Below are 18167 nucleotides of genomic sequence, written 5' to 3'. Positions count from 1 at the left end.
CTACTGCAAAATCCTGAACTCATTATCTAGTACAAGACGGTTGCTGATGTAAACTTGACCACCAGTTTGGCATTTATACAGACAATAAAATGACAAGAACAAGAGTGAGTTTTTGGGGGAGAATTATTACACAAAAACTACATGTTCTTTGGGTACAGTAGGATATTCTGGAAATAAATTGAGTCATTTTTTGACATATGTAGAAGTGTCGGGGCCGATGTCTCGAGAGCCAGTATTCATATACGGTCCTCGGAAGGTAGCCTGAGGTGGCAGAGGCTTTGAATAGTCTATTACGGGTCTATTCTTCGATTTCCTTCAAGAAGCAAACTTGTCTTAGAAAGCAACCAATGAAGATCGAAGAGAACTGGAAGGACATTTTATCAACAAACAAGATTCTATTTACACAAAGAAGAAAGGAAATGCTAGGCCAGCTCCAGCAAACGCCAACAGACCACTTGCAACTGCCACATTACGTATCCGCGACATCTAATGGATCAAGTCTGGAAAGAAACAAAAAAAAGTTTATGATTGTTACAAGCTTAATTCACATTGAAGCATGTCAAGGAACCCAAGTTGACAAAGGGGAACATCTCTAATGCCATAAGAAATCTTTTGATGGAGGATTAATTTCAAAGTCGCTAGAGATGAACCCTCATTCATTTGCCCTGACCTAAATTATAATTGCAAATTGGCCATAGGTGACCTTCCGAATGAATCAGTTCCACATCTATTCATAGTTCAATGCCCCCACAGATCTCTGTATCTTTTGGTGAGTCGCTGATAAGGTAGTTTCTATAAACTCTCCCGTGCTAGTTTTAACCAACATCAAATGATTAGATATGTTCTTGTCAGGGTGATTGAATCTTCTACTAAATTCATCATGAGCTGAGGGCTCAATTTGCATCTCATTAGTAGACTAGATTTTAATTAAGGAGAAAGTTTGAGTAAAATAAAGTATTTTTCTCTTAGAAATACTAGCGAATACTAGCGACAGGAGAGTGGTAGCAACCTATTTCGCTTTGGGTTTTTTGAGAGAAATGTGATGATCATTTTTTTCAAAGATTGTAATCAACTTTGCTGCATTTTAAGTTTTATGAGCTACTATTTAATATGCCATAAATTAGAAAAAAGTGGGAAGAATTTCTGCTTCTAGTTTTGATAATAGATTATGCCATAATCTAAGGCATTGTTTATAAGGTAAAAAAAAAATAATCCTTTGAGGAAGAGATCAGGGAATCTTGTTCTTTTGTTAGTTTACGAAAGAGATTGGATTACCTATTTACTATACCTTCTTGTCACTGTGTTTTGCTATTATTTCTTCTCTTTTTCTCTAGCATTTCTTTTCTTCTCTAAAAAATCCTCCACTGTAGTTACAGTAATACAGACAACAAATATTTGTCTATTTAATTGTTTGTAGCTATTTCTCTCTATTCTAGTTGTTTAGCTGCTTTCTAATTACTATATTTCTGACAGCTGGGTTCACTTTGCTGAAATCAGTTAGGGTTGAGCAACTTTGTAAGATTTCAGATTAGTTCATGACAATCATGTCTTATTCCACATTGATTCTGCCTAAACTTTGTTTGAATCCCAACTTCTTCCTAAAAGTCAGGTTGCTCGAGTTCGGAAACACCTTATTAAATGATTAAACAATTTAAGGCGAAGACCAACAGTTATCTTGTAGAATCTTTCTGGATAAAATGATCCATTGGAGAAATATTGTATTTTTTTCTGGTTTCCATCTGGTTTTGCTAAAAAAAGGAAGCTTGAAGCCTCACTTTGTGAATAAACAACTAGAAAAATGGCAGTGTAAAACCTCACTTGAGAATAAACAACTAACAAGGATAGTAGATTGCTTTAAGTTCGTATTTTTTTTCCTTGCATGTATGTTACTTTAAGTCTCTTAGCCTCCATCTGTTCAACCTCTAACACATCAAGTATATCCGACTTATTAAAATAAATCATTGATCTTGGTAATTAGAATTTGTTCATTTTCCTTGTCATTTCTCCATATGCCGAAAGTTATCAGCTTATAATTTTAGCCATTCTGGATCTTAATGATGTTGAAAAGCCAACTAAAGAGAACATTATCTATTCAGCAAGCCAGCCAACTCATTTGCATTTTAATTTGAAGTCATTATTAAAACTACTTTTCACCTTCCTAAATTAATTCCTGGTTTATTTTGGAGGTTTTCCACATTCTTCTTAGCTTGAGTTTGACAAATATAGAGCCAAGTTCATGCTAGGTTCCCTTTATCTATGCTTATTGAGAAGTTTTGACCAACATTGGAACATTTTTTATCAAAGCAGTTTTGACCCAATTTGGAGCAATTTTTCTTCTAAATGGATGAAATTTTGGCTTCCTATCATTGATTTGCTGATCAGTTCCACCAAGTAACTATAATTTGCTCTTCAGAAGTAATCACTACACTGTTAATCTCATCATTAAATGGATTAGTTTGCCATAAAAGTCTGCTCACTACACTATAATTTGGGTTTTCACACATTCAAGTTTTCACAGGGTTCATATTCCTACATCTCCTGGATTTATGGTGTAATGTGATTCAAGCATCTTTCTTGTCTATTGTGTTTCCAATCCATGTTGTGAACCAAAATGGTGTTTAGGTTGAAAACCTTGCTGCAATCTCATCTCTGGTGCAACCAAGTAGTGTTGCTGGTTTAACAGAATTGTGATTCATCGAGCAGAGTTGTTTTATGAGAAGAACATTATAATATGATCATCTACTTCTATCGATTATCCAAATTAGACAGGTAAAAAACTTGTGTAATTTGACTGTGCGTAGAACATGCAACATAGAAAAACACCGGAAGAAGAACACGAAGAGACAGAAATTGAAAAACTCACCGGATCGCAGAAAGAGATGTTGCTCCGCGAAAGATTGAAAGAGGATGGCAACCAGGGCGGATTCTCGCAGCCACTCGTCAATTTGGGGAGAAGATTTCTGCGAGCGCGGTGGAAACTAGAATCGCGCAGCAAGGGGAAAAAATTAGGGTTTTGGTTGCTTCCTCCAAGCGAGCGAACCGGCGTCTTCTTCGCCTTCGCTTCTCGGGCCATGGTTTTGTTGCGAATAAGCCCCTCTTCAAACTTTGGGGCATTCGGCAAAAACAAAATATTTAAGGGGCATTTCAATAAATTTGGGAAAATTTTAATTTAGAAACAAAAAAAAAAGGAGTTTGATGTAAAAGTGTTAATATTTTTATATAATTATTTTAATTATTTTTTACTTTTTATAAAATTGAGCATCCAACGGACGAGATTTATCCAAGTATTGGTCAAATAGATTAGGGTTTGGACATTCAAAGGACTCGTCGGCGCTCTTCTTTGCAACAATTCTTTGTGCGGAGCAGTGATCGCCTGCTGAATCTCCCTTAACGATGGTAAGCATTTTGGTCTCCGATATCTTTCTCGATCTTTTCTCGTTATTCAAGTATCTTCCTATTTGTTGTTTCACCTCTTTCACCCGTCTTTGAGACGACTGTAACTGCGATTTCGTCAAAATTTGATTTTGAAGAACGCCAAAGCTGTTGGAAAACTTCTTTTGCCTCAGATTTGCGATCTATTGTGCCAATGTGCATGACCGTAGCTATTCTTCAAATAACTATCTAGTCATATCGTTGGTATTGATGCAGAATCCCTTCTCGGAGGATTTTTTAGATTTATGTAATTTAAAACAACAAAAAAATATAAGGGATCCTTAGGAAAGCTTGTTTAACCTGTATTTTTTCACTGTTTACTAAAGTATTGATATTATAGATCCATAGTTATCTTATATGTCAAATTTATCTGCAACTGGAAGAGATATGTCTGAGTAACTGCAGATATTTCGATATTAGACAGTTATGTTTCTTGAGGAGGGTAGATGAAGTGTGTGAGTGTCTTGTTTAACCCCACATTAACATATCAACCACTAACGTTTTGTTTGGATGGAGTGAGGGAAAGTTCATTAATGGAAGGGGAAGGGTTGGATGGAGTGAGAAAAAGTTCATTAACGGAAGGAGAAGGGAAGGAAAGGGAGAAGGGAAGGAAAGAAGTAAAATATTTATATTTCCTTTGTTTGGAAAGGATGGAAGGTTCATTTACGTATCATATGTTACCTTATTTAGAAGGAGAGTGAAAATTAAATATATAAAGGTACAAAAATACTTTCACTTTTTAAAAAAGACAATGTATGTAGAGGACGGAAGAGAAATTGTAAAATTCTATCAATATTACATTGTAAAAGTTAGAATATAAAAAGTCTTAAAGTAGACAATACATGCTCTTTGGATAAGTCCCTGTCATTGGAGGTGAAGAACAAGATTAGGATTATCTGTCTTTGTCCTCTTGAGTCTTGTTCTCAAAAAGATTTGCGATGAGGGCCGACGTCGACATCGTGGAGTGCGAGTAGTTGGATACTGGACGGTGACAGCGTGCATTGTGTGAGGAGCAACGGCGCAAAGATCAGATATCTAAATAGATGAGTTAATTTGAGAATTAATATTTTAAAATAAGGATAAAATTGAAATAAATATTTTTGAGTTCCCTTCCCTTTTCTTATATCCCAAATCGAAGTGTAAGAAATTCTAACGATTCATGAGCATGGAAGGGTAAAGCTTACCCTTCTCTTCCCCTTCCCTTACTTAACTCACTCCATTTCAAATAAGAGTTAAAATTCTCCTTTCTCTTATTTACCCGCCCCTTTCCTTCCCTCATCTCCTCCCAAACAAAGCGTAACTATTTATTGTATTGTATGTTCAAAATTGGTTTAGTTTTCTTCTTCTAGTCTTCACCATGTGACATTTTTGTTTAACTTGGATGTAGACGAAGCGCACGAAGAAGGCTGGCATTGTCGGCAAATACGGTATGCTACACCTCAAGCTACATTTACAATTCCTTTGATATATGTGTCTCTGCTAAAGAGGTTTTTCATCATGTGATTCTCATTTGCTGTTTCAGGTACCAGATATGGTGCTAGTTTGCGCAAGCAAATTAAGAAAATGGAAGTTTCACAGCATGCTAAGTACTTCTGCGAGTTCTGTGGGAAGGTACAATTGTTAATCTTGTTCTACTAAAGTATGTCATCTAAAGATAAATTGCATATGCCAAGGTATCATTTTAAGTCCTGCAACCCTCTGAACATGGCCAAGTTCAGGCTTATTTTATCGAAACTGTTCTATCACGACCTCTGAAGCTTGATTGTATGTTCTGTTTGACTATCTCTGCACATTTCTTCTCTTAGTTTGCTGTGAAAAGAAAAGCAGTTGGAATTTGGGGATGCAAAGACTGTGGAAAGGTTAAGGCTGGTGGTGCTTATACCTTGAAGTGAGTATTCATAAGAGTTTTGAAGTTGCTTGCTGTTTTTCAATGCTTATTTTGTTCTTCTGTAACTTGTAAGAGTTCATTATCTTTGCAGCACTGCGAGTGCTGTCACTGTGAGGAGCACAATTCGTCGTTTGAGGGAGCAAACTGAATCGTAGTGCGATAGATTGTCTTTAAGAATTTCAGTCGAAAGATGTCTGAAACTAAGTAGACAAAGCAAGTTGGAACAAGTTTGTTTTCTAAGTCAATATTTGAAGATTGGATTGGGCAATACGCTCTTAATTTATTGTTGTCCAGTTACATGAATTGGCATATGCTTGTTTGATTATTTTTTAGCTCATAATCTAGTTGTTTTTAATCAAATCGTGAGCAACATAAAGAGTGGAATATAAGTTTATTTATAATTAATATTATAAAATGAAAGTATTACAAAGTATTCAACTCTCAATTCAATATATTTATCAAATTATTTCCTCATCCTTCAGCTCTATAAGGTGGACAATTTTACCCGTATTATGAACAATGAGTGACATTAGTTTGAGAAACAAAATAAAATGAAATGAAACATATCGAGCACAAAAGTACATAATGCATTTTAACATTTGGAATGTGCAGTGATAACGATATCTTGAGGCACAATCAAACACATTTAGTCGATGGGAAATCAAACATACCAACTTGGCAAACTGAACTGATTGATAGAACGAGCAGTTCCTAGACATTTAATTAAGTTCTTGACAAGCTAATGTGTGAAATATCATGAACAATAACTATATTTTTCACGTGTACAGAAAATCGAGCTAATTAATAAAAAAGAAGAAGTTTCATTACCTGATGCTGATTCAAAACGCCCCAGTGTGCAACACCAAAGTCATTTTCCTTTTCTTTCTTTCAGATAAGTAGAATTCATGTAATGGCAAATGCCTTGTCTGTATACTAAGAGGCCTCTACAGGAACTAACTCGTAAGATCTTGGCTCTGTATTTTTAGAAGGAGAGATAAAACAACCCCCATACCTCTGTTGAAGGAATAGTAGCATTGCAAGAAGGATTCCTCCGCAGGGAACAATGATATCCCATGCCATTGAATAAAAACCTTGATATGGGCTTGCATATATGTAGGATGAGTTCATCGGAGGAACGTAATAGCGACTCCTATAAGCATCGTAAGCATGAGGCAGTCCTCGGACAACAGTGTTTCCGACATAGAAGGAAGGCGCAAGGGCCGTTTCTTTGGAGCCGGAGAATACGTTGAAAATAACTTGAGGAAGCAAAAAGCCATCAAGTATCAAGCCAGCATAGGATATTAAACTACCCCAAAGAGAAGCATGGAGCTGATTAACATAAAGAGGTCCTCTTCTTACACGAGCTTGGCTATAGATGGTGTGGACCAACCAGGCAATTAATCCTCCAACCAAATACAAAGGCAAGCAGATTTTGATAGTATTCTTCTCTGCTAGCCATAGATCCCTTGTTTCCCCATTGCTTGATCTTGCTGTCCATGAAAGTTGGAGAAAACGAAACTGTAATAAGAAAGCAATCATCGTTACTACCCTTACTATCACCTCATTTACCTCAAGCCATCCACCACTCCATAAGAAAACATTCTGACTGGAACTTGTTCTAAACAAAGCCTGAAAGTTCAGCACCAAAGGAATCATATACCCTAAAGTGAGAATGACAAGCATAATAATTGATATAGATGGAAGCACTTCTGGTTTCTTCTTCACATGAAAGAGCTGCAGCCCGACAAAAATACATGAAGATGTGAGAGAAATCATAACCATGATAAGTTCTACATCCATCCTCCATATTGACTGAGTTGCCTGCTCTATGTAGATAGTTGACGAAGTAATGTCAAGTGGTTCAATGAATAATGGATCCTTATTGTCTCGTGTGCTCCTAATTATGCCATTGATCTTATCCCCTTCCCTGCGATTCAAAGGAGCAAGTTGGATGTTAATAATTATTTCACAGTCCATTGTTTCATGTCTTTTCATTTGCTGCTTAGCAGCTAAGGGAGCAACAACACGACAACCAACCAAGCAAAGCAATCCTGTGTGAGCATTGTATATTCCTTCTGCTGAGATCTTTTCTGCTTTATTCATACTGAAAGATGAATTTGATAGCATTAACTGTATCTCATAGCTTATGTTTTGGAGACTATGACTGTCAACATTAACTGAGACAGGTAAAGATGCCTCGTCTTGCACAAACATGTTACCATAGATTGTCTGCCCTATTGAAACCGGGTTAAAGTAGCACCAAGTTGAGTTTCCCTGAGAATTTCTAGCAGATGCATCAAATCTAAAATCACGAAGAGATTTTCCATCAGGATACTTCTTTTTACCAGCACTTTTGGAGCTGTCAGTTACACAAGACTTCCTTGCAAGTTCCAATCTAGTGTAATTGTAATTCAAGCCGGGAAGAGAACCCATATAATTGTCAATGCTCCGGAAGGAAACTGGGTCAAAATATCCTGAATTTTTCTCATTGTTGTTGCTCCATATTTGCCCGACAGAAATACTGCGATTCTCAATTGACCATACAGCAGGGAACCACAAGCAAATCCTAATTGTGCAAGCATCAACAGTAGATTCCTCCAACAAATGTCCAGAGTTCTGTATACGGCAAGCAACAAGGCAAAGCTGGTGTTTTACAGGATCCCAAAACCCCTCGCTAACTAGCACCTTCCCTGGGATCAAGCTAGTACCCGAATAGAAGCCATCGTAATTTGAGAAACCAACATAGGCATGTACCATTCCATCATCAGAGCATTGCGTTTGATGGAAAGACATGGTGGATGGAGTAAATCTTGAACCCGGAGCAAAAGGCCCGCACGAGCTCTTGGAACAATTCTTTTCATAATCCAACTCAAACCGCACCATCGACAGGCTCCTCAGATAGGAGCATAAAGAGCGAGATTGAAGCCCTAGAGACACAGCGTTCACTCGATTGCAAGAATTCTTTGCGCGAGAGATCTGTGTGTACTCATATTTCCCACGAGCATATGCCAAAACCGAAATTTGATCGAAATGATTCAAACTACCAGAAGCGTCTAGACTCTGCAAACTGCCCTTGATCAAGCTCGAAGTAATGTTCACGACTTTGGGATAATCGAGCTTCAAGACAGCAGAAACTTGGAGATTGTTACCTTGTAACGACCTTCCGCGACCATTCCCCACCATACAAATCTTACCGGAGGCCTCGGACCAATAGCCGGAGAGATCGAAGCTTACCATCCCGCGGTGGAAGAAGGTCCGCGGGAGCCGAGGCCGGACCTGGTGGAAGTGGACATCAGAGCTGCCGAGAACATGCCTTCCACGGACGCGGACTGAGCTGCCTCCCGAGAGGAGAATGAGACTGGCAGCGATCTGGAGGACGCCGGGGGTCTGGGTGGGAAGGAGGGACCGGAGGCGGAAGAAGAAGGACGCCGGGAGCACAGAGAAGTTTCCACCGAGGAGGGCGTCTGCGCCGAAAACTACGCCCGAGGAGAGCTGGAAGTGTGCGGAGGTGGAGGGATCCAAAGCGTCGTCGGAGGCGGCGGATTCCGAGACGACGGATGAGCAGTGATCGGAATAGGGGACATCCGAAGAGGAAGTGGAGGAGGAGAGGAGGAGGATGACGATCACGGAAACGGGAGAAGCCCTGAAGAGAGGGGAGAAGCAAGCCATCGCCATCGACGATGCTGGAAGCGCGAAGCGAGGGTGAAAATAACGAGGGGGGAGCCGGCAGGACGGACGGTGATACCGACGTTCAACATTTATAAACCGTTATATTGAACATAACAAACTGTTTTATACGGTTTTTTTTTTTGGTTCTACAAAATATCTTTATAAAAAATTTTTAAGTTCTCACGATCATTTATGAAAAATGCGGAAAACTGCAGTTATCACGAAATGTTTCCGCCAGGATTCGAAATTACTTGATTGGTTCTACAAAATATCGCAATGCGTTTCCCAGTGAAAATTTATTATTTCACCGCCGTGAACTTGATGAAATATATATAGATGGTGTTCAAATTACCTGATGACACCCTCACTGCTTAAGTTTATCGGGCTGCAATCAAAGGATGCTACGCATCTGGATTGGCTGCTGCCGTATGCGCTTCCTGATTTACCCTGGTGGTCGGTGAGAAACTTCCGTAGGACCGGACTGGCCACCTCCAGGGATTGAGTCCATAGACTGACTAACTGAATTTATCATTTTTTTATAAGAAAAAGAGAATTTTTTACCCTTTAATTTAAGATAGAGCAATATACTCCATGAAAATGCAGCATAAAATCTTAGTATGACACACACAAGGCATGGACCCCATCTCCATATCTTGCATGTGTCATTACACTTCTAATTTGATTTTCATGCAATATAAAGAAGGAGAATGAAAAATTAAAATATTTTATTTTATTTTATTTTTTATTTTAAAATATTAATTTTCAAATTAACTTATCTGTTTAGGTTTCTTATTTTTTATACCGTCGCTCTTCACACAACGCTCGTCATCACCTCCCGGTGTTCAACCGCTCACACTCCATGACAGTCGACATCGACCCTTGTTGCAAATCTCTTTGAGAATAAAATTCAAGAAGATAGAGATATAGGTAACTCTAATCTTCTTTTTCTCTTCCAAGGACAGGGAGTTATACAAAGAGCATATGTTGTCTATTTTAGGATTTTCATATCTCAACTTCTACATGCAATACTGATAGAATTTTATAGTTTTTCATCTGTCCTCTACATATGTTAGTCCTTTTTAAGAAATGAAAATATTTTGTAATTTTATATATTTAATTTTCATTCCACTTTTTTTCCTCTCAAACAAGGTAACACATGTTACGTTAATAAACCTTCTATCCCTTTCAAACAAGAAGAAATATAAATACTTTATTTCCCCCTCCTTTTTCCTTCCTTCCCCTTCCATTAATAAACATTCTCTCATCCCATCCAAACATAAGCATTAGAATACTATAGTTCAATCCCCAATTGAAACATATTTGGGCATTTAATTTGGAGAGAAAAGTTGTGTTGAAAGATCCACTGTTGAAGGATCAAATGAGAGAAAAGTTGTGTTGATAGATCCACAACTGAACTATCCAAATTTGAAGTCCCGAGAACTCTACAGTGATGGAAAAACTATCGAGGTCAATTTGCCAATGTAATACTGTGGCACTTTCAATGAGAGAATGTCCACGTAGGTTGTCACGCGAACCCTAACCGAGTCACATAAGTGACCACACGAGCAAAGTACCACCTACCAGTTGACTGCACACACAAGGTAGTGCGTTAGAAGCGATAGTTGTTAGACCGTACCTTTGACATTGTCAAGCCGTTTGCCAATGTCACCCTTAGTTTAGGCTGCATCATTAGGGTCAATCTCGCATTAGGGCTTGCCAAATGTTGGAGCTAAAGAAAGCATGCTAAACAAGGATCCTTAGAAAAGAAAAGCATGCTAATCTAGGAACCGTTGCGGCCGCACGGGTAGAAGAGACCAAAGCTTGATGGGGCCGATGATTTAGAAGGCGCCAACCTACAGGGCCAAGCCAACACCACAATATATTACAAGATTGAACGAGTGACAGAGGCAACATAATTCACTACAAGTCGTAGAGACACATCACTGAAACTTACAAGAACACCAAGCTATTCGAAATCCTCTCCTCTTGGGTCATTCCCTTGGTTGAGGAAGGGAGTGCAATCGGTCCCCATTTCACTGAAGGCAGATATGAGTTCTGGGATAAGTTTAGCAAGCATGATCTTAAACCCAGTGGAGCAACTTCCGCAGCGGCCTTCATCAGACACTGTTTCCCGTTCGAAAGCATGTCCAACCTCCGCGCCTTCTAGATACGCCTTGCTAGCAATAAGGATTTGATGTGATCTTCTAGCAAAGTGCTCTTCTACAAATGCTTTGAAATGCTGCAATTCAAATTGAAACAACTCAACTGGGTTCCACAAGGTTATGAAATATGGAAGACAGTAGACTCGTATATACCTTAGGTGGCCTGCGCAGCGTGTACAGCATCGACTTGCATGACTGCAGGAATGCGTTCTCGTTGTATGAGATCGAGTTTTTCTCGGCCCCGACTTTTCCAATCTCTTCATCGTATCCAGCCTCGTTGAAATATGGTTTCTCATTCAGGACAAGTGCCTGAAGGGATAGCAGAACTTGAAGAATGGTGGAGTTTTCAGGATTCCACACTTCAGTACCTGTGCCCGTCCATGTATTCAGAAGGCTCAGACAAACCTTCCCTGATTCATACAAGTTGGGGTTTAACCTCAAGCCACAGGACTTATAGTGAACAGCCTGCACAACAGATTAACGATCACTCGCCTATAAAAATTCTGAATGTGTTTTCTTGACTTAGATTGTATTAGTTCAGGAATTCATGCTTCAGATAGAGTTTTTCCGTATATGTTAGAAAAACAAAATAGAAAGGCAACATTAATTTAGCAGCTATTCAGCTCAAAATTAAGCAGAAGAAGAAGATTAGCATGCTCACAGGGGGGCCATGAGGATAATCTGGAGGAAAGAAAATGTCAAAGAAGAATAGCCCATCGTGATACGGAGTTCCAGGGGCTCCAACAATGACTGCTCTCAAAAGATCCATTCTTTCCTCACAAACCCTGACGAAGATAGTATCTGCACAAGGATGCATAATGTCAAATATTTGAGGAAATATAAAGATCAGAAACATGATAAGCATTTCATAACCAAAGATAGTCTAGCCTTGTTAGTCCTGACAATTGGAGTTGGTTACGTGGATCTTATCCCCTCTGTTAAACTTTATGATAAAGTTACATCAGTAGTAATATACTCTCGAATAATCTTTAATTGTCATACAAAATTGTCCTTGATCTATCTTCTACAATCACTCACACCCTTAACTTTCATTGATTGAACTTATCTAACTATAGTATTTGTTAGTCAATCTTTCAACATGTTTATACCTTCTTAATCCAGTTTCTCTCACCTTATCATGCAATGGATTATGGAGTTACACCTAAATAACGTCAGATAGTAGTATTTAATTTTAATCTCTCCTCGTAAACTCCATGTATCCATGTTAGCATTCAATTCTTTACTACCTTAACATTTTTGTATGTGTTATATAAGGAAAAATATTTTCATAGCAGTCGTATCGGCATTCCTCAAAGGCTTACTTATGAAACTTGATTAAACCACCAATTAATACCATCATATCAAGAGAAATCCTAGCATACAACGGGCCAAATACAAGAAACAAAAATATATATATATCATGCACCACGAGTGACACAGAAAGTTTAAAGTGAAAAATAAACCTGGCAAATCCTTTTTCAGGATATTCCATTCTTGCTGTACCTTCTTGAACCAGCCTCTTTTAACCTGATTAAAATTACAGTCTTGTCATGCGAAATTAATAGTCTAGAGACTTCAACCAACTTATTTACCTGGGACACAATTGAACCATTGCCAATTCCATTGATAAAATGATGATCAGAGAAATCATTGACCATATCAAATTTGTTAAAGTCCATTGGTCTAACTTCTCCAGGTAAAATACTTAGTTCATCGTTATGTTCAGATGGTTCTGCTTCTTGAGCCAGAACTTCCATTTGACTCTTTTTAAGGTCCAATTGAAGTTCTTTATTCGAAAGTTGGTGTTGATAGTCTTCTGCACTCTGCATTGGGACTCCATTAGTTATTTTAAGTCATTATACAGTCAATCTTAGAATTCATATTTGCTAAAGTAGCAAAACTCAACTGAGACACCCAGAGAATCTGAACCCAAAAAGCCAAAGAAATTTCTAGCAACATTTGTTAGAAACCCAACTGCTGCCCCGGGAAACAAACATTTGACAGATTTCAATGACTTTGTTGCACAATCCTCATTCTCAAAAATCTAGAAAACAAATATTTGCAATTAGGTCAAAATTCTGTGTACGTAAAATTTTATTAGTATTCTTTAGCCCCTAGCAACAAATGGTGGTATGTAAATTCACAAAGCATATCATATACCATTTCCATCTTGTTTGATAGTAGTTTCTGCTGATCAGCAGTACCCTTGCTGATAGCTGTGGAAGAAGATTCCCCATTGGACGACGGCACTGTAAGACTTGAAATCTTATCCAGTCCAAAAATTTCATATGGTGGAACCTGAAAATCACAAAAAAGTTTTAAAATGCTAACATTAGCTGACCAAAATACTGACAAGTTGGAGAAAACAATGAATCCCAATAGGAGGTAATAATGAATCATCGCTTTTCAATTGAGTCAAATTGATCTTGCAAGATATAACAGTGTGAATACGTACCTGGGAGACATGACCACTAGCCCATCTCACTTCAACACATTCATCTTTGTAACCAATAACGGTTCCTATGCATGATAAGCAACTTTGAAAAAAGTCTCTATGGCTATCATCGGTGTGCTGTCCAAGAGTTTCTTCGCATGATAAAGAATTGTTTCTTGGATAACTGCTTTGCCTAGCTACCAGGTCTTTGCACTGCATATCTCTGAGATTTTCATTCACTATCTCAACATGAGGAATATATCTAACCACAATGTCGCCAATGCAATGTGAGAAATCTGGATGTTCAATCAGTTCATAAGCACTCACCATCTCTTCGGTGGATCCGCAAATGCAATCAACTGTTTGTTTAACCTCAGGTACTATCCATTTTACCCTAACTGTACGCTCATATGAGTCCACACTTTTTACAATGCCAAGCCTTTGGATCCTTGGAGCACAAACATCTTCTGGTACCGACTTCTCCATAACAAACTGTTCTGGCCAAAAATCATGATCACATATATTGTTTACAGGTGACAACATTTGTGGATCTATACCAACTGATTTTTCTCCATTTTGCCACAAGATGTCAACTTTTCTTTTTGTTTTTGTGATCAAGTAAATCTCTTGACTTCTCATTTCGATTTTCTTATGCATTTCCATGGAATATATTGGTGCCATTCGCAGAGGTTGTTTAGCTTCTGCACTGTCTTGAAGATTATGGGTATAATCAACTGGAAGTCCACACCAATCCCCAATTTGCCAATTAGCATACAAAAAAGATGACAAGAGAGTGAGATCATTTGGAGATTGGAAATGAGCAGGAGTTGATGAAAGAATGTTCTGTCCAATAATGACAGAACAAATCCAATTAACACAAATTAGTCCTACTTCCACTTGGAAGACAGTGCCTTCCTCTTGGTTCTCCTTTAAAACACACAACCACGAAGGCAATTTTGAATTGTGTGGACATTTGACTTTTACGCGTTGTCCTGGATAGTGCTGAAATGGTGAATCTTCAAGTCTTGGAGAGAGAGGAACCAAATCGACAGAATCTCTGACTAAAATTTCATTCTTTTCCCCGTCATCAAAGAGAATGGTAACCGTATCAAATACTTTCTCAACCCTTCCAATCCACGGACCATGGGCTACATAATCACCAATATCAAATGATCTAAATCTGTTAAGTCTCTTGCTGTTTATTTCCTTGATCGATCCACCAGAAATCGTCTCCAATTCTACAACCATATCAATATCCACAACCCGACCCAACTGCCCTGAGGGATCTGTTATAGAACAGACAACATCACCATGAACAAAGCCTCTTTCAAACGTAAGGAAATCATCAATTTTATCAATACTCTCATCAAGACTCGACAGGATAATCTGAGCATGTCCCCCATATGTTGATTCACTTTCATCTAAGTCTTCACTGTCGCTGATTTCGGAATAGATTTCACTATCCGAGTCTATGACAAGTACATCCATAGTTGTAAGTACCTATAAGAAATAAGCCATTATATTTCAACATCAAATACTGAGATAAGTTCATCATCTCGGTCTCATTGATTATCAAGAGATGGGACTCAATGAAAATAATAAAATTCACTTGCTAAAGTTAACATTACTTTCATGACAGTATGCGAAACAATACCAAATCATTGATCTTTCACTAAATTAGAAGCAAAATATTGACAATCTTTAAAGGAAAAGAACACATTGGGAGTACAGAGAGGAAAATAAGAGATAGAGGAGTTGCTTACCTTTTACTTTGTTCTCCTTCACAAACCAAGGTTGATAACCAAGTTGAGAATATGTTTTGATCTTCAATTAATGATATCAACTAAAAGAGATTCTTAAGCCAGAAAGCTAATGGCTGAAAAAGAGGAAGATAAATAGATGCAGGAGCTTCACCGCAACCAATTCTATTGCCAGAGGGGATTTTCCCAGTAACTAAAGAAAGTTGTAGAATCAGCAGCTAGAGGAGATATTCCCAAGCGAATGAAGTGACACTACCACTTGCCAAAGGAGATTTGCCCGAGAGAGCTAAAAACTGACAATCAGATGCCAAAGGAGAATTGCCCAACTGCAGAAAAATATTTCTTGCCAAGGGAGAATTGCCAGAAAAGACTTTCTGCCAAAGGAGATTTGCCCTACAGGAGAGTATACCATACATATACCTATTCTGAAAAGTCCTTGAAATCCTAATTTGCTTATAGTGAATGCTTCAACTAGAAAAGGTGCTAAGTAAATGCCAAAGGAGATGTCCCCAGATATATTTCTGTGCTACGTTCTGCCAATGGAGACTTGCTCAACAGAAAGAAGCACTTTCGCTGTAGCCCTTCATGGATGGACCAGCCCCCTGCAAATGAGAAGAATAAAGAGTAACACACTAAATCTTTTCACTTCAAAGAAAACAACACTAGTCACTTAACGAGCAAAATCAAATAGTACAAATTGGGATGAGTTTTATAACTCAATTGTGAAAACTAAAGAATATCAAAAGGATTTAGTAACTTGCTTCGAAGAAAGAAAGCAAGTAAATAGTAACACATTAATAAAGATATCACTAAACTACTCAGCAAACCATACACTTGTGGACTAAAATAGGAATTGATCTAATTTCAGATGATAAATTAACCCATTTTGTGAATGGCAAGTCTTCAATTTCTTGATAAAGCTCAACAAAGATGCAAGTAATAACGTACCACAAGAACCGAACTGCTCAGCGGACAGAGTTTTAAATGTCCAAACTCATACAAATCAGGAAACCATTGAGTGGGATTGTTATCGCAATCTGATTCATCCCATAACACAACAAGTCAAAAAGTTGTCTACAAGAAAACAAGCGCACACTTTGCTCCTAAAAACCATACTAGCTTATGCACCAAAACGTATACTCGCCCAAAACTAACCCACAATGATGAACCATAAAACCCTAAAAAAAACAATTTTGCTGGAGAATACGTAATCTATTATCTATAGAACCAAAACCAGATGCAGAACCCCCCAAAAGAGCGTAATACCAAAATAAAATTACAAAATAAGGGCATACCGCATCACTTCAAACTCCATTTCGGAGGGCGTGCGTCAGAGGAAGAGGAGAAGCCAAGAAGCGAACTTTTTGGTTCCTTTCAGTCAATCGATCCGATTCCTCCTCGACCAAAACTAAACGAGCCATTCCGGAGGCGACCCATCATGTCGACTCCAAAAAGATCCCTCCTTTGGCCGCTTCTCCTCCTCCTCCGCCGCAGAGGAACTTCTGGTGGGTTCACTTCGTGCACTGGTCGGACTGGGGAGAGATCGCACTATTTGAAAAGACTCGACATCCATTAATTTATACGTAAAAGCAAACGAAACGGAGGATGTTGCGATTTGGGCGGTGGCGGTGATGCGTCGAGTAATATGCGTGAGGATATTCTCGTTGCTTTTTCTTCCCTCAAACTGGTTTTTGCAGGTCAAGGGCCCTCGAAGCAAATTATCCATTACCATGGATTCATGCATTTATACGTGTTTACACCCCAATTTGCACTAAAATCTTATCAGCAATTTAGTGTGACATAATTTATCTTAATTTATAAAATATTATTCGAAAAATTAGTTTCTTAGGTTCCTTAACAATATCTAAAAATTAATTGACAAATTTTTTTTGTGTTAAAAGATAAGAAATAAAAGATTAATTTTCATCTTTTTGGATAAATTTAAAACTTGACTTCTAAAATATTTATGTCATTTAAATTTTAAATGTTAATTCTTTTATTATTTTTTTAAATATTTTATCATGTACCATACTAGCAAGAATTACTATTTATAATTTTTTTATTAAGGTTAATTGTTGTCACTTTGACATCATTATGAGCATAATATATCACAGCGGTCGGATAATCAATCGCCCTATTATATGGGGGCGGTCGGATAGTTGGTTAGACAGTCGATCGGATAGTCAGTCGGACAGTCGGTCGAATAAAAATTGCATAACAATTTCACTTCTTGACTATACAATTTAACTCCTATGTGTAACAATTTTAGTTCTGTGCTACACAATTTATACTCATCTGCTATGCAATTTATGATTAATCCAACATCATTCATGACCTATGATTTGAGACAACATCAGCACACATGAAAGAAACTATGAGAATTGTGGATGCTTGATTAATGCTCAAGCTACAGTTGAGGTTGAATAGCTGAGTGACAACCAAAGTGCGATAGCACAAGCAGTTTATCGCTGGTCACTTTTTTTCCCTTAATTGGCCCAACGATTTCTCGTTGACATTAGGGTTGTAGGCATTTCATTGCCATGATTTTTCCTTACTCCAACCATTGAGGTCAGTCAGCTGATTCATGCTCGCCATAGAAGATGAGATAAATGGATAAAAATGAACTATTTATTCTTTCGTGAACCCTCCTATTGATTTTGACTAGATTATTTTTTTGATTCTCTCAAAAGTACTTAATAGCTGCTTAGATATTTTCTTCCAGCAGAATGAAAATTTTGAGATATTATTGTTGAATTTATTCAGCGAATGAAAAATTTGAGGCATTAATTATTCACTTTATTTAATAGGTGAAATAAGCGGCA

At 37.9% G+C, this 18167-nt stretch overlaps 4 protein-coding genes across 4 annotated transcripts; 1 reads left to right on the top strand and 3 right to left on the bottom strand.

The window, feature by feature from the left end:
* Position 1: 1 nt before the first annotated feature.
* Positions 2-3046, bottom strand: LOC141821212 (uncharacterized). Its single transcript, XM_074708609.1, has 3 exons — positions 2864-3046; positions 404-500; positions 2-313 (listed from the first exon to the last, which is right to left on the bottom strand). The coding sequence occupies exons 2-3, from the start codon at positions 484-486 to the stop codon at positions 184-186; spliced, it is 213 nt and encodes a 70-aa protein (XP_074564710.1). The 5' UTR covers positions 487-500; positions 2864-3046; the 3' UTR covers positions 2-183.
* A 260-nt stretch (positions 3047-3306) lies between these two features.
* On the top strand, positions 3307-5652 carry LOC141822075 (large ribosomal subunit protein eL43z). Its single transcript, XM_074709495.1, has 5 exons — positions 3307-3396; positions 4820-4859; positions 4955-5043; positions 5238-5320; positions 5412-5652. Exons 1-5 carry the CDS (start codon positions 3394-3396, stop codon positions 5473-5475), a joined length of 279 nt encoding a protein of 92 aa, XP_074565596.1. The 5' UTR covers positions 3307-3393; the 3' UTR covers positions 5476-5652.
* A 343-nt stretch (positions 5653-5995) lies between these two features.
* On the bottom strand, positions 5996-9008 carry LOC141821762 (uncharacterized). The gene has a single exon (XM_074709120.1). The coding sequence runs from the start codon at positions 8993-8995 to the stop codon at positions 6254-6256; it is 2742 nt and encodes a 913-aa protein (XP_074565221.1). The 5' UTR covers positions 8996-9008; the 3' UTR covers positions 5996-6253.
* A 1847-nt stretch (positions 9009-10855) lies between these two features.
* LOC141822192 (putative ubiquitin-conjugating enzyme E2 24) lies at positions 10856-16983 on the bottom strand. The gene is made up of 10 exons (XM_074709627.1): positions 16641-16983; positions 15349-15947; positions 13607-15085; positions 13312-13449; positions 13058-13195; positions 12744-12974; positions 12615-12678; positions 11813-11952; positions 11305-11616; positions 10856-11228 (listed from the first exon to the last, which is right to left on the bottom strand). The coding sequence occupies exons 3-10, from the start codon at positions 15071-15073 to the stop codon at positions 10956-10958; spliced, it is 2763 nt and encodes a 920-aa protein (XP_074565728.1). The 5' UTR covers positions 15074-15085; positions 15349-15947; positions 16641-16983; the 3' UTR covers positions 10856-10955.
* Between the last annotated feature and the right edge of the window lie 1184 nt (positions 16984-18167).

The sequence above is a fragment of the Curcuma longa genome, chromosome 2 (genome assembly GCF_044706935.1).
Source record: "Curcuma longa cultivar G26 ecotype Majalengka, Jawa Barat chromosome 2, ITB_CL_G26_1.1, whole genome shotgun sequence".
NCBI classification, from domain to species: domain Eukaryota; kingdom Viridiplantae; phylum Streptophyta; class Magnoliopsida; order Zingiberales; family Zingiberaceae; genus Curcuma; species Curcuma longa.
This window is presented reverse-complemented; position numbering and strand designations above follow the sequence as displayed.

Excerpts from the sequence above, each read along its gene's own strand:
- LOC141822192 (XM_074709627.1), bottom strand. The coding sequence starts at position 15,073 with ATGGATGTACTTGTCATAGACTCGGATAGTGAAATCTATTCCGAAATC. Across the intron at positions 13,196-13,311 it reads TATCAAACAAGATGGAAATG|ATTTTTGAGAATGAGGATTG; the intron begins GTATATGATATG and ends TTTGTTTTCTAG. Across the intron at positions 12,975-13,057 it reads CAGATTCTCTGGGTGTCTCA|AGTGCAGAAGACTATCAACA; the intron begins GTTGAGTTTTGC and ends GTCCCAATGCAG.
- LOC141822075 (XM_074709495.1), top strand. Across the intron at positions 4,860-4,954 it reads TGGCATTGTCGGCAAATACG|GTACCAGATATGGTGCTAGT; the intron begins GTATGCTACACC and ends TTGCTGTTTCAG. Across the intron at positions 5,044-5,237 it reads TCTGCGAGTTCTGTGGGAAG|TTTGCTGTGAAAAGAAAAGC; the intron begins GTACAATTGTTA and ends TTCTTCTCTTAG.
- LOC141821212 (XM_074708609.1), bottom strand. The coding sequence starts at position 486 with ATGTCGCGGATACGTAATGTGGCAGTTGCAAGTGGTCTGTTGGCGTTT. Across the intron at positions 314-403 it reads GCATTTCCTTTCTTCTTTGT|GAAATCGAAGAATAGACCCG; the intron begins GTAAATAGAATC and ends TGCTTCTTGAAG.
- LOC141821762 (XM_074709120.1), bottom strand. The coding sequence starts at position 8,995 with ATGGCGATGGCTTGCTTCTCCCCTCTCTTCAGGGCTTCTCCCGTTTCC.